Source organism: Drosophila willistoni (assembly GCF_018902025.1).
Source record: "Drosophila willistoni isolate 14030-0811.24 chromosome XR unlocalized genomic scaffold, UCI_dwil_1.1 Seg106, whole genome shotgun sequence".
In the NCBI taxonomy this organism is placed as follows: Eukaryota; Metazoa; Arthropoda; class Insecta; order Diptera; family Drosophilidae; genus Drosophila; species Drosophila willistoni.
In genome coordinates, this window is record NW_025814055.1 from 2,994,177 (window position 1) to 3,006,371 (window position 12,195).

At 37.4% G+C, this 12,195-nt stretch overlaps 1 protein-coding gene across 1 annotated transcript in view; it reads right to left on the minus strand.

Moving 5' to 3' along the window:
* Positions 1-3,931: 3,931 nt before the first annotated feature.
* Positions 3,932-12,195, minus strand: part of LOC6651967 (COMM domain-containing protein 4) — a 32,290-nt gene continuing 24,026 nt past the window's right edge. The window contains exons 2-4 of the mRNA XM_023180976.2: positions 4,606-4,746; positions 4,321-4,552; positions 3,932-4,265 (exon numbers count right to left, since the gene is read on the minus strand). Coding sequence (XP_023036744.1) covers positions 4,042-4,265; positions 4,321-4,552; positions 4,606-4,746 — 597 coding nt within the window. The 3' untranslated portion in view covers positions 3,932-4,041. The remainder of the gene's footprint in view (positions 4,266-4,320; positions 4,553-4,605; positions 4,747-12,195) is intronic.

The window sequence follows — 12,195 nt, forward strand, 5'->3', positions numbered from 1 at the left end:
ACAGAATGAAAGATGTAGCTTCACGTGGACAAATTAAAGACGATTCATTAATAGAATATTTAATTGACGGCATTGATGAAAAAAGTGAGAATAAGTCGATTTTATATGGTGCGAAAAATTTGATTGAGTTTAAAGAGAAATTAAAGCAGTATAAAATAATGAGTGAAAAAGAAAGTAAGAAAGGCAATGGTAAATACAAAAACGATGAGAACAGTGCAAGAGTGAAAAACAAAATGATGAAAACTAATAATAAAGACGATGTTGTGTGTTACAACTGTGGCGATAAAGGACATTACTCAAAAGATTGTGATGATAAAGGGAAAGGTAGAAAGTGCTACAAATGTAATGAATTTGGTCATATAGCTAAAAATTGTAATAAACGAGAAATGAACGGTAAATTTGAACCAAACACAAGAAGTTTTAAGTCGAAAGAAGAAAAAACAACCTGTAAAGTTATTAAAATTGACAATATTGAGTGTAAAGCATTGTTCGACACCGGAAGTAAATTTTGTATCATTCGCGAAGATTTCTATAAACGTTTGAAACAACCCGAGTTGAGTAGCTTTGACGGGTTGAAATAAAAATTCTAAAAATTGATGTCGCGAATAATAAAGATGAACTTAATATAGACGAATGTGCAAGCACAAGTGCTAAAAAAGAGGTATTCGATTTGATATCTAATTATCAACCGGTAGCAATAAAGACAACCAATGTAGAAATGCGAATAATTTTAAACGATGACAGTCCGATATTTGCGCGACCCCGTAGACTTGCACTTAAAGTGAACGAGAAAGTCGAAGAATGGTTGGCTGAAGGCATAATTGAAGAGTCAACGTCCGAATACACAAGTCCTGTGGTACTTGTGAAGAAGCATGACGATTCCTACCGGCTATGTGTCGATTTTCGTAAAATAAACAAGGTATGTGTGCGTGACCATTATCCATTGCCGCTCATCGAGGATCAGTTGGATCGTTTGCAAGACGCTACAATTTTTAGTACCATTGATTTTAAGAACGGATTCTTTCATGTGGCAGTTGCAGAATCTAGTCGAAAGTATACGTCGTTTGTGACCCACTGTGGTCAGTACCAATTCAAGAGGGTTCCGTTTGGATTTACTAATTCACCTGGAGTATTCCAAAGACATGTAAAGAGAGGCATTGCGCTGCCATACGTTGACGATGTTATCATCTTGGCCAGAGATGAAGAGGAAGCTGTTAAGAATCTAAAAGAGGTAATCGTAACCTGCGAAGAGTATGGTTTAGAGTTAAACCTGAAGAGGTGTCATTTTTTAAAGAAAAGAATACAATTTTTGGGGCACATTGTCGAGAATAAGAAGATATATCCATCTCCAGATAAAATTGAGGCTGTTGCAAAGTTTAAAATGCCTCAAATCGTAAAGCAAGTTCAAAGTTTCTTAGGTTTGACGGGTTATTTTAGAAAGTTTATTCCAAACTATGCGTGTATAGCGAAGCCTCTGACCGAATTGACCAAGAATGCACAAAAATTTGTCTGTGGCCCTGAAGAAGAAAATGCAGTTCAAATCTTGAAGAAGTTACTAACTGAAAATCCAGTCTTAAGTATCTACAACCAGTCGTACCAATCTGAAGTCCATACTGATGCATCCATTGAAGGCTTTGGAGCAGTTTTACTACAAAGATGTCCAGACAACGGTGAACTCCATCCCGTATACTACATGAGTCGAAAAACCACAGACGCACAGCGAAAGTATAGCAGCTACGAATTAGAGATTCTCGCAGTCATAACAGCGTTAGAAAAGTTTAGAGTTTATCTTTTGGGCATGCATTTTAAGCTAATCACGGATTGCGACGCATTTACAAAGACGCTGGAGAAGAAGAGCCTTTGTACCAGGGTAGCTCGTTGGGTACTTTTTCTTCAAGAATACGATTTTGACGTTTTACACCGTTCAGGTACCCGTATGAGACATGTCGACGCCCTCAGCAGATATCCAATTATGCAAATTAACGACTATGGAATCAGCGTTGGCATAAAGAAGGCACAGTCACAAGATGAGAAAATAAGAGCCATCATAGAAGTTCTGAAAGACAATTCGAAAACTTATGATGATTATTTTCTGAAAGCCGATATCCTGTACAAATTAGTCAATGACGTTGATTTAATTGTTGTCCCAAACGCGATGCAGAAGCAGATTATTGGTCAGGCACATAACAAAGGACATTTCAGGGCAAAGAAGACGAAAGACCTGATTTGCAGAGAATACTTTATACCGCATCTCGAGGAAAAAATCCAAAAATATATCGAATGCTGTATTCCTTGTAATATCAGTAGCCGTAAAGTTGGCAAGCAAGAAGGCTTGTTGCATCCGCTTCAGAAAGATGATATTCCACTTTTAACTTACCATATTGATTTTCTAGGTCCTCTCGAGTCTACTCACAAAGACTATAAGCATATTCTGGCAGTCATAGATGCATTTACGAAGTTCTGCTGGTTATACCCAACCAAATCGACGACTAGCAATGAAGTTATTACGAAGCTGACGATTCAAAGCACGATTTTTGGCAACCCTGCGTTTATTATCTCGGATCGGGGGTCCGCCTTTACATCCCAAGATTTTCTGAAGTACTGCGACAACGAGGGTATCAAACACGTTAAGACGACTACAGCACTTCCGAGAGTAAACGGCCAAGTCGAACGTTTAAATGCGATCATCATTCCTGTTCTGTCGAAGTTGAGCGTTGATGATCCGACGAAGTGGTATCGACATGTTAGCAAAGTTCAGCAGGCTATCAATTCGACGTACACCAGAAGTATTGGCACTTCTCCATTTGAGTTACTAACTGGTGTAAAGATGAGGACCAACGATGACCATAAACTGAGAGATCTTATCGACCAAGAGACGAAGGCAATATTTACAGACGAAAGAGCGAGCTCCGTGCCAAGGCGAAGGCACACATCTCCAAGATCCAAGACGAAAACAAGAAGTACTACAACCTACGTCGTAAGCAAGCTCGATCTTATAGTGTTGGCGACCTGGTTGCAATTAAGAGGACGCAATTTGGCAGTGGTCTCAAACTAAAACTAAAATATTTTGGACCCTACCAAGTTAAGAAGGTGAAGCACAACAACGCATACGATGTCGAAAAGGTAGGCAAGTGCGAAGGGCCTAAAGTGACGTCCACATGTGCAGAGTACATGAAGCCCTGGAGCCCAAACCGAGACGATGAAGAAGATGACCCAGCATTCGGGTCGAATGCGTAATCAGAATGGCCGAATGTGCATTTGCGAAGTGTATCAATCCCACTGTATACGAGAGACGAAGACGAGACAACGATCAAGAGAGAAGACGTGAGCGTGTGAGAAGGCACGATCAAAGAGGGATGACGAACGATAGAGAGATGACGACGAGGAGAGTTGGTTTTTGCGCGTCAAACAAGACGGACGTGTTTTGAGGTCTTGCGTCATAGTCGGATGCAAGGTCAAGTCGAGTACCATAGACGGGTGCTAAAAGTCGTGTGTCAAAGTCGGACACTTAAAGTCGAGCGCCAAAGTCGGGCGCGAAAAGTCGAAGCGTCATAGACGGACGCCAAAGTCGAGCCGAGCCAAACGTCGATTGTCATTTCACATAGTGTAATCTCAATAAAGTCGTATTTTCATGTAAACCACTAGACTATAATTATATCGTTAAATAAAACCCCACATATATTATGTATAAATAGAGATTATCAACAAAACAAAAAAATATTGGTGCATTTTTGTTCTTTTTAATATGATTTAATAACTTTGAAGTCAAAGACTAATGGCATTGCTATTTTTGTGAACACAGCTGTAAATATCAAGTTTTATGCGGATAAGCATTTTGAGATTTTGCATTGACACAATATTTAAAAACCCAAAAGACAAATCTTTTTAAATGAGTTCCCATCCCAAAAATTGCGAGGCTTGCATCGTTCAGTTAAAGTGTTAAAGCATTCTTTGGATTAATCGGACATTTCTGTTGCGAAATTGACGGAATGTAATCGTCAATATAATATATGTACATATTAGGTCATCTATGTTAGATATCTATGTTGGTGGTTCCTTATTTTCATATTTCTCCATAATGGCCCTAGCCGTTTTTAACTCTGAAAGCAGAGCCTTTAGGTGCGATAGTTCAATATTAACAACGTGAGTTGTATCTTGTGGTAAGTCATCAACCAATTCTTGCGAGATTTTAAGTTCCAAAGTTGCACAATTCGGTGGCGTTTCATCTGGAGAGGTCACGTCCCTTATACTCTCAAGTTCATTAACTGAAATAAAGAGATTTACTTGATCTGAATTCCATTTAATGAATAGAATACTCACTTTTAAAGGACTTTTTTATTAATTGCTGTCTTATAGCAGGCGAATGTTCCTTAAGTACCTGACACATGGCTCCGGCATGATCTTTAGGGAGCCCCAATTGTTGTATTTCCTCGCCAAATATATTTTCAGTGCAATTATACCGTGCCGCATTGATCAGCAAAAAGTGTATACAGGCCACGGCAGTTTTACCCTCGTTTGTTAACGAGGAAGTCAGTGATTTAATTTTCGATTCCTATAAAGAATTAAACCAATATTGAAAACCTAATGCGTAACTATTACACCTACCTCAAATGGTTTTTCGCAGATGCGTTTTGCCACAAGATCTGTTAATTGTTCCAGGTTTTCTATAGTTAAGTGGGACAGCGTAGAAATAATTTCAGCTAAAACCCAATCGGGGCAATCGCCTTCGCCGCAGAAACGGAATTTCTGTAAAAATAATAAACAATTTTAGTGAATTATTATTTTATTTGAAATTTTGTTTATTTTCAGATTCATTCATAAACCCACGGCCGTTTAATATATATGTTGACTACTGATGCTTCAAATAAAGCTGATGGGGCAGTATTAGATCATAAAACTAATTCAATTGAAACCTGAAAAACGATTACCTATTTATCAACTATACTAGTCTACATATAAAATTTGGTAGCACTAGCTCCTACAATCTTTGAGATCTTGGCATTCTTACGGACGAGTTCACGAAGCTAGATCGACTTGAGTTTTGATACTGATGAAAAATAGACACATTTTATGTGACTCATTTACGTTTGCACTCAATACTCAAGAGTTTGATTATAAGATTAATTATAAACGGGCTCTCTCGTACATAATACAAATCATACGTGGGTTCATTAACACAAGAAGTACATTCGCCACACCGCGCTGAAACTCGCAGCGTTTCAGAGTTTCAGCCGTAAGCTTATTTCAACCATGGATTAGCACAATCAAAAATTTGTATTTACTTCAGGATGGAGGGATACTCTAACCAATTATGCTTAATTTGTTACACAATAGCCTCCACCAGTATGGGGATGAACTGTTGAGCTGTACAGTCTAGGAGGAGATGTATGAACTCGTCTCGTCGTGTTGATTTTTATATATTTTATATGGTCGGAGATGCTTCCTTCTATGAGTTGTATACTTCTGACCAAAATTATACACCCTTTTTGCAATAAAGAACAGTCAAGGATTTCCGAATAAAATTTAAATCAAAGAAATCAATAGAAACCTTAACAATTTTTTTAAAGCATAAAGAAGAACATAGAATTGTCAGCGCTTGTTTGCAAGACTGGACTTTGGAATATCAATGCCCTATATGTAAAAAAATTCAGCCACCACAAATTTCAACTTAATTAACTGAAGCACATTTGAAGTGGTTAACTCGACCCCTTTGCACATTTCTTCACAAATATTAAAAAGTACAACTTACGCTTCCAAAAGACATATTTTAGAGCTACAAATATTATAAGCAATGTATTTATACCGACGTTTAAGCTGATAACATACTTTACATGTATTTGACGTTTTCAAAAAATCAGACTTGTCATCTAAATGTATGAGAAAAGCGTATTAAATCAGGGCCAGAAGCAATTGTACTGTACAAAGTTTATTACATCACATGACCACAAAATCATAATACGTATAGGCAGAACACCTCTCGATGAAGTGGTAATCGTAATATTTGGTAAACAATTTCGGCTAACAAATACTGTATTGTGTTATAACGCATTACAATATCCGATTTTGTTTTGAATAGGTTTTTCGTATTCTCTTTTCCTCCTATATTTTGGTTGTAGTGTGCTTCAGCGATTACCAAAGAATTGTGAATTGAAAAAACATCCGTCCTGATACCCTAATATTGATTGACAACCGAATATCAAATCTAGAGATGAAATAAAATATCAGCGCATCCCAAATAGGGAGAAATTTTTCTGCATCGATATCACCAAGACGTGTGCATAGATCCTGCAGTGATCATATAATGCTTTATATTGGAAAACACTCATGAAACCTGAGCTTCTGCCTAGGCACAAAGCTGCTCGTTTACAATTTGCTAACAAATAAAAAGTTTGTACTTTCAGATTGTACTGAGTGGGAAAATATTATATTTTAAGTCTCTCAAATGCTTTTTATACTATACACCCATTGGGTGAAATGTCGCCACAATGTATGTAACAGGCAGAAGGAAGCATTTCCGACCCAATAAAGTATATATATTCTTGATCAAGATCAACAACCGAGTCGATCTAGCCATGTCCGTCCATCTGTCTGTCCGTATGAACACGTATGGTGTTCAAGTTTATTTCAAATTTTTGCCACACCGCTTTACGCTCCCGATCTGATTAATAATCTCCCGATAAATCTGATTCTCTCAAAGACTATACACCTAGACCTCGCTTTGCGTTGGAGATACGTTCCAAAAAAAGACGACGCAAAGTGAATTAAGATTTTCTATAGGCAACCATGGAAAGATCAAAGATAGGTTCCCGGGCTATGAAAATACTAATTTCTAGAAAGAAAAATTGAACAAAGTAAACATTTAAAAACAAAAATATTATTGCATTCATTCATTAAAAAAAACGGCTTCCATTAAATCAAAATAACCTATTCAATTATTTTATCTTTATGAGTTTTTAGTGGCTTCGTTCACCAAAAATTTGTCCAGAGTTTGGTGAATAGCTTTTTTTTTTGTAAATTTAAATAAATTTCTTGGTAGCAGTTGATGTTTGCAGCTACCGCCTGGGATAACTTAAAACTTCTGTCATTGTCAGGATCGTTTTTTATAAAAATTCTCCATTGGTTCGTCAATCAGACCCATCGCTTTTGAAATTTGTTTGGAGGTTAAACACTGTTCTACGAACATTTCTACTAAACCATCCCCGAGTTTCGATACGCAATTATAAACAGAAGTAGGTAAGCTAGATGTCAATGTTGAAAAACGTAAAACTGCCAAAAATTCAAAGGCAATGTTGGTAAAAGTTGATATTGGCGTTGCCACAATGGCTGATTTAGAAAAAATGAAGTAAGTAAGTCGTCTCGCCGACTTGGGTATACCATACACCAGGTGAAACAAATATTTAAAATTTCGAAAACCAAATGTATGTCTATTAAATTGTTTTAACATGCCTCATGACCATATGCTATCTCGCTCACTCTACAAACACACGAGCACTCTAGCGCCGCCACTAGCCAACGACCAATTCTGCCCTTATGGATCGCGTAGCAAAATACGTTCATACGTATATTTTGTATGTTTCTAGTCCGATTTTAATCAAATTAGTCAATTTAGTTTGATAGAAATAGATAAGATTTATTAGTCCGCCAAATTTGATTGCGATGGTCAAAAAATTGCAAGAGCCAATCGGTTTTTTCTAAATTATGGAGGCGTAAGTGGGCTTGGCAACATATTAAAATATATGTATTCTGCGCGCATACTAAGCCAATAAACGTACTAAATTTGGTGACTTTAGCTTTGTTAGTTTTCGAGAAAATCAGTTTTGTTTAATTTTCGGGGGCGGAAATGGGCGTGGCAAAATTTTTAAATAGTCAATATCTGCGCGTCTATTAAGCTAGCTTACATACCAAATTTAATGTCGGTAGCTTTCATAGTTTTAAAGAAAATCAGAGTTATGTAAATTCCGGGGGCGGAAGGGGGCGTGGCAAAAAGTTGGAACAATTATTTTCTGCGCGCTAACTAAAGAAGTATATAACCCAAATTTGATGTCTCTATCTGCCATACTTTTTAAGAAAATCAGAGTTATGTAAATTCCGGGGGCGGAAGGGGGCGTGGCAAAAAGTTGGAACAATTATTTTCTGCGCGCTAACTAAACAAATATATATCCCAAATTTGATGTCTCTATCTGCCATACTTTTTAAGAAAAACAGTTTTATGTAAATTCCGGGGGCGGAAGGGGGCGTGCAAAAACGCAACAACGAGAATATAACGACCCACAATGAAAATTAGTACTAATAAAGCAGCGACGCAACTTCCAAAAAACGCAAAACGAAACGACGCAAAGCGGGGTCTAGGTGTACTAGCTATAGACGAATTTGGAATGTGTACTGGCTTAGTACACATGCAGATTTTGCTTCGTTCAAAATTTTGCCACGCCCACTTACGCCCCGGAAAATTACATAAAACTCGTTTTCTCGAAAACCAACAAAGCTTCAACCACTAAATTCGATATGAAGTTGTTTGGTATGCGTGCAGATTAATAATATTAAATATTAAAGAAGCTAACTTCGGCTGTGCCGAAGTTTATATACCCTTGCAGTCCTTGGCCCTAATATTTTTACATGTTCTAAACTCTTTTTCTGTATACTCAATTCATCAATGCACAGACAAAACCTTCCAAATATCATTTCCATATCTTTTACTTCCTCTTCCCTATGCTGCATGCTGCGATTGGCACGCATACACATACAGTTTACTTAGCGTCGCGTCTGTGTGTGTATGCGTGTGCTCAGCTGCTCTGTGGATTTCAAGCAATGACGTAGTAGAGCCCATTTATATTGACTGTAACTTGTGTTAAATTTATCCGATCTGATTGAAATTTCGGGATCTGATGTTTTATATCCAAAACTATCATATTATTTCATGGGGATACTCCAATTTTTATGAAAATGTTTCCTCTAGAGCTATATGAAATAGTGGTCCGATCCTGACAATTTTTATACTTTATCTGCTCCGGGCTATAAGTAGCTCAAATATTAAGTTTCATCCCGACAGCTCTTAAGATGGCGGCGTGAAGTTGATTTGCACAGACGGAGGGACGGACAGACGGACATGGCTATATCGACTCAGCTCCTCATGCTGATCAAGAATATATATACTTTATGGGGTCGAAAACGTCTCTTTCAAACATCGGAGCAATTTTATAATACCCTCTGCAAGGGTATAAAAATTTTTGCCACACCTACTTTGGTCTTCATAATCTAGAAAAAACTGAATTGAAATTGAGACAGGCAATTTTTGGACATTCGAACCCAATTTGAGCACACTAATTAGCCCTAATAATATCTACCTGATAACCTACCTTTTATTAAAACGGACTAGAAACATGGAAAATATGTAAAAGAGTCTTACTAGACGGTCCATAAAGGCGGAATTGGCCGTAGGCTAGTGGCGCCGCTGGAGTGCTTGTTTGTTTTTGTGAGAGTGAGCGAGTGAGACATGTAAAACGAATTTAATATACATACCTTTGGCGTTCGAAATTTAAATTGGTCAGATGTTTGTAACGCACAGAAAGAGACGTTTCCGACCCCATAAAGTACATATATTCTGTCTGTCCGTCCGCAAATCGATTTGACACCGCCATATTAAGAGCTATCGGGATGAAACTTAATATTTGAGCTACTTATAGCCCGGAGTAGATAAAGTATTAAAATTGTCAGGATCGGACCACTATATCAAATAGATATAACTAAAACATTTTCATAAAAATTGGAGTATCCCCATGAAATAATATGATAGTTTTGGATATAAAACATCAGATCCCGAAATTTCAATCAGATCGGATAAATTTAACACAAGTTACAGTCAATATAAATGGGCTCTACTACGTCATTGCTTGAAATCCACAGAGCAGCTGAGCACACGCATACACACACAGACGCGACGCACAGTTGGGCCTCTGCTCGGATAGCGTTAGAGATTATGAATCCGAAAAATTTTTGAAATCGCTTTATTGGTTCAGACGCTATGATTTTTGCAATGCTAAATGCCAGAAGGCCCCACTGTGCGACGCTAAGTAAACTGTATGTGTATGCGTGCCAATCGCAGCATGCAGCATGGGGAAGAGGAAGTAAAAGAAACGGAAATGTTATTTGGAAGGTTTTGTCTGTGCATTGATGAATTGATGATACAGAAAAAGTGTTTGGAACATGTAAAAATATTATGGCCAAGGACTGCAAGGGTATATAAACTTCAGCACAGCCGAAGTTAGCTTCTTTGATATTTTCGATTTAAAGGGGCCAAAATATATTTATAAATTTTACAAGTTAAAAGATTAATTTGTTTTATTATAATATATTAATCGGTTCAGTTGTTATAGACCCCAGCGTTGTCTGTGAGCAACATCAGCTGTTTAACAGCATACGGTTTGCTCTTCTTTTGGTTTTATCTGCTCTTTCGCAGTGATAACGTTGCTTTTAAGTACATATGTACCCAAAATATGTGAAAAAATACGTTTGAAGATTATTTGGCGAAGTTATTTTTAATGAAGTAAGTAAGTCAGCTCGCCGACTTGGGTATACCATACACCAGGTGAAACAAATATATAAAATTTCGAAAACCAAATGTATGTCTATTAAATTGTTTTAACATGACTCATAACCATATGCTATCTCGCTCACTCTACAAACACACGAGCACTCTAGCGCCGCCACTAGCCAACGACCAATTCTGCCCTTATGGATCTCGTAGCAAAATACGTTCCTACGTATATTTTGTATGTTTCTAGTCCGATTTTAATCAAATTTGGTAGTTTGATGGAAATAGATAAGAATAATTAGTCTGCCAAATTTGATCGCGATGGTCAAAAAATTGCAAGAACCAATCGGTTTTTTCTAAATTATGGAGGCGGAAGTGGGCGTGGCAATATATTAAAGTATATGTATTCTGCGCGCATACTAAGCCAATAAACGTACTAAATTTGGTGACTTTAGCTTTGTTAGTTTTCGAGAAAATCAGTTTTGTTTAATTTTCGGGGACGGAAATGGGCGTGGCAAAATTTTTAAATAGTCAATATCTGCGCGTCTATTAAGCTAGCTTACATACCAAATTTAATGTCGGTAGCTGTCATAGTTTTTAAGAAAATGAGTTTTTTGTAAATTCCGTGGGCGGAAGGGGGCGTGGCAAAAATTTGAAACAAACTCGATAAGTGTACATACTACACGAGACTGCATACCAAATTTGGTGGCTCTAGCTCTTATAGTCTCCGAGATCTAGGTGTTCATACGGACGGACAAGGTATAGGCTTAAATTGACGGATCTGAAGTTAGATTTGATAATCATAAATAAATAATTAGGTGAGTAATTTTTATACCCTTGCAAAAAGGGTATATTAATTTTGGTCAAAAGTGTGCAACGCATAGAAGGAAGCATCTCCGACCATTTAAAGTATATATATTCTTGATCAGCACGACGAGACGAGTTCAAATAGCCATGTCCGTCAGTCCGTCTGGATTAACGCAAACTCCTCCTAGACCGTAAGAGCTACAGAGTTGAAATTTTGCATGTAGGCTTGTATATACTGCAGGCGTTGTATATCTCGGATTCAACCGGATCGGATCACTATATCATATAGCTCCCATACAAACGGCAAAGTCACGAACAGTGACTTTTCTTAATAACTTCGTTATTTTCTGAGCTATTGTCGTGAATTTAAATATTGGTAAGTTAATTACACATATAAACGACTATGCCAAATTTGACCAAGATCGGGTGACTATATCATATAGCTCCCATAGGAACGATCTTTCGAAAACAGTGACTTTTGTCAATAACTTCGTTAAATTAGACATTTGTTAGTTTAATATATCTGTTAATGACTTTCCGAATTTGATAAGGATCGGGTGACTATATCATATAGCTCCCATAGGAACAATCGGTGGAAACAGTGACTTTGATCAATATCTTTTCAATGCTAAGATTGTAGGCCGTTCTTTCGCAAACTTTAGCCTTTTTAGAAAAAACGTTTTTCCATTTTGATGGCTATAGGTAAGGAAAGAGTTACCAAAAAAGTTGCAAGGGTATACAAACTTTGACGCGGTCGAAGTTAGCCCCGGTCCTCTGGTTAAAGTTTAATGTTGCTCGTGGGCAACGTTGTGCCATTGTGGTTATTTGGTTATTATGTTATTTAGTTATGAGACCTA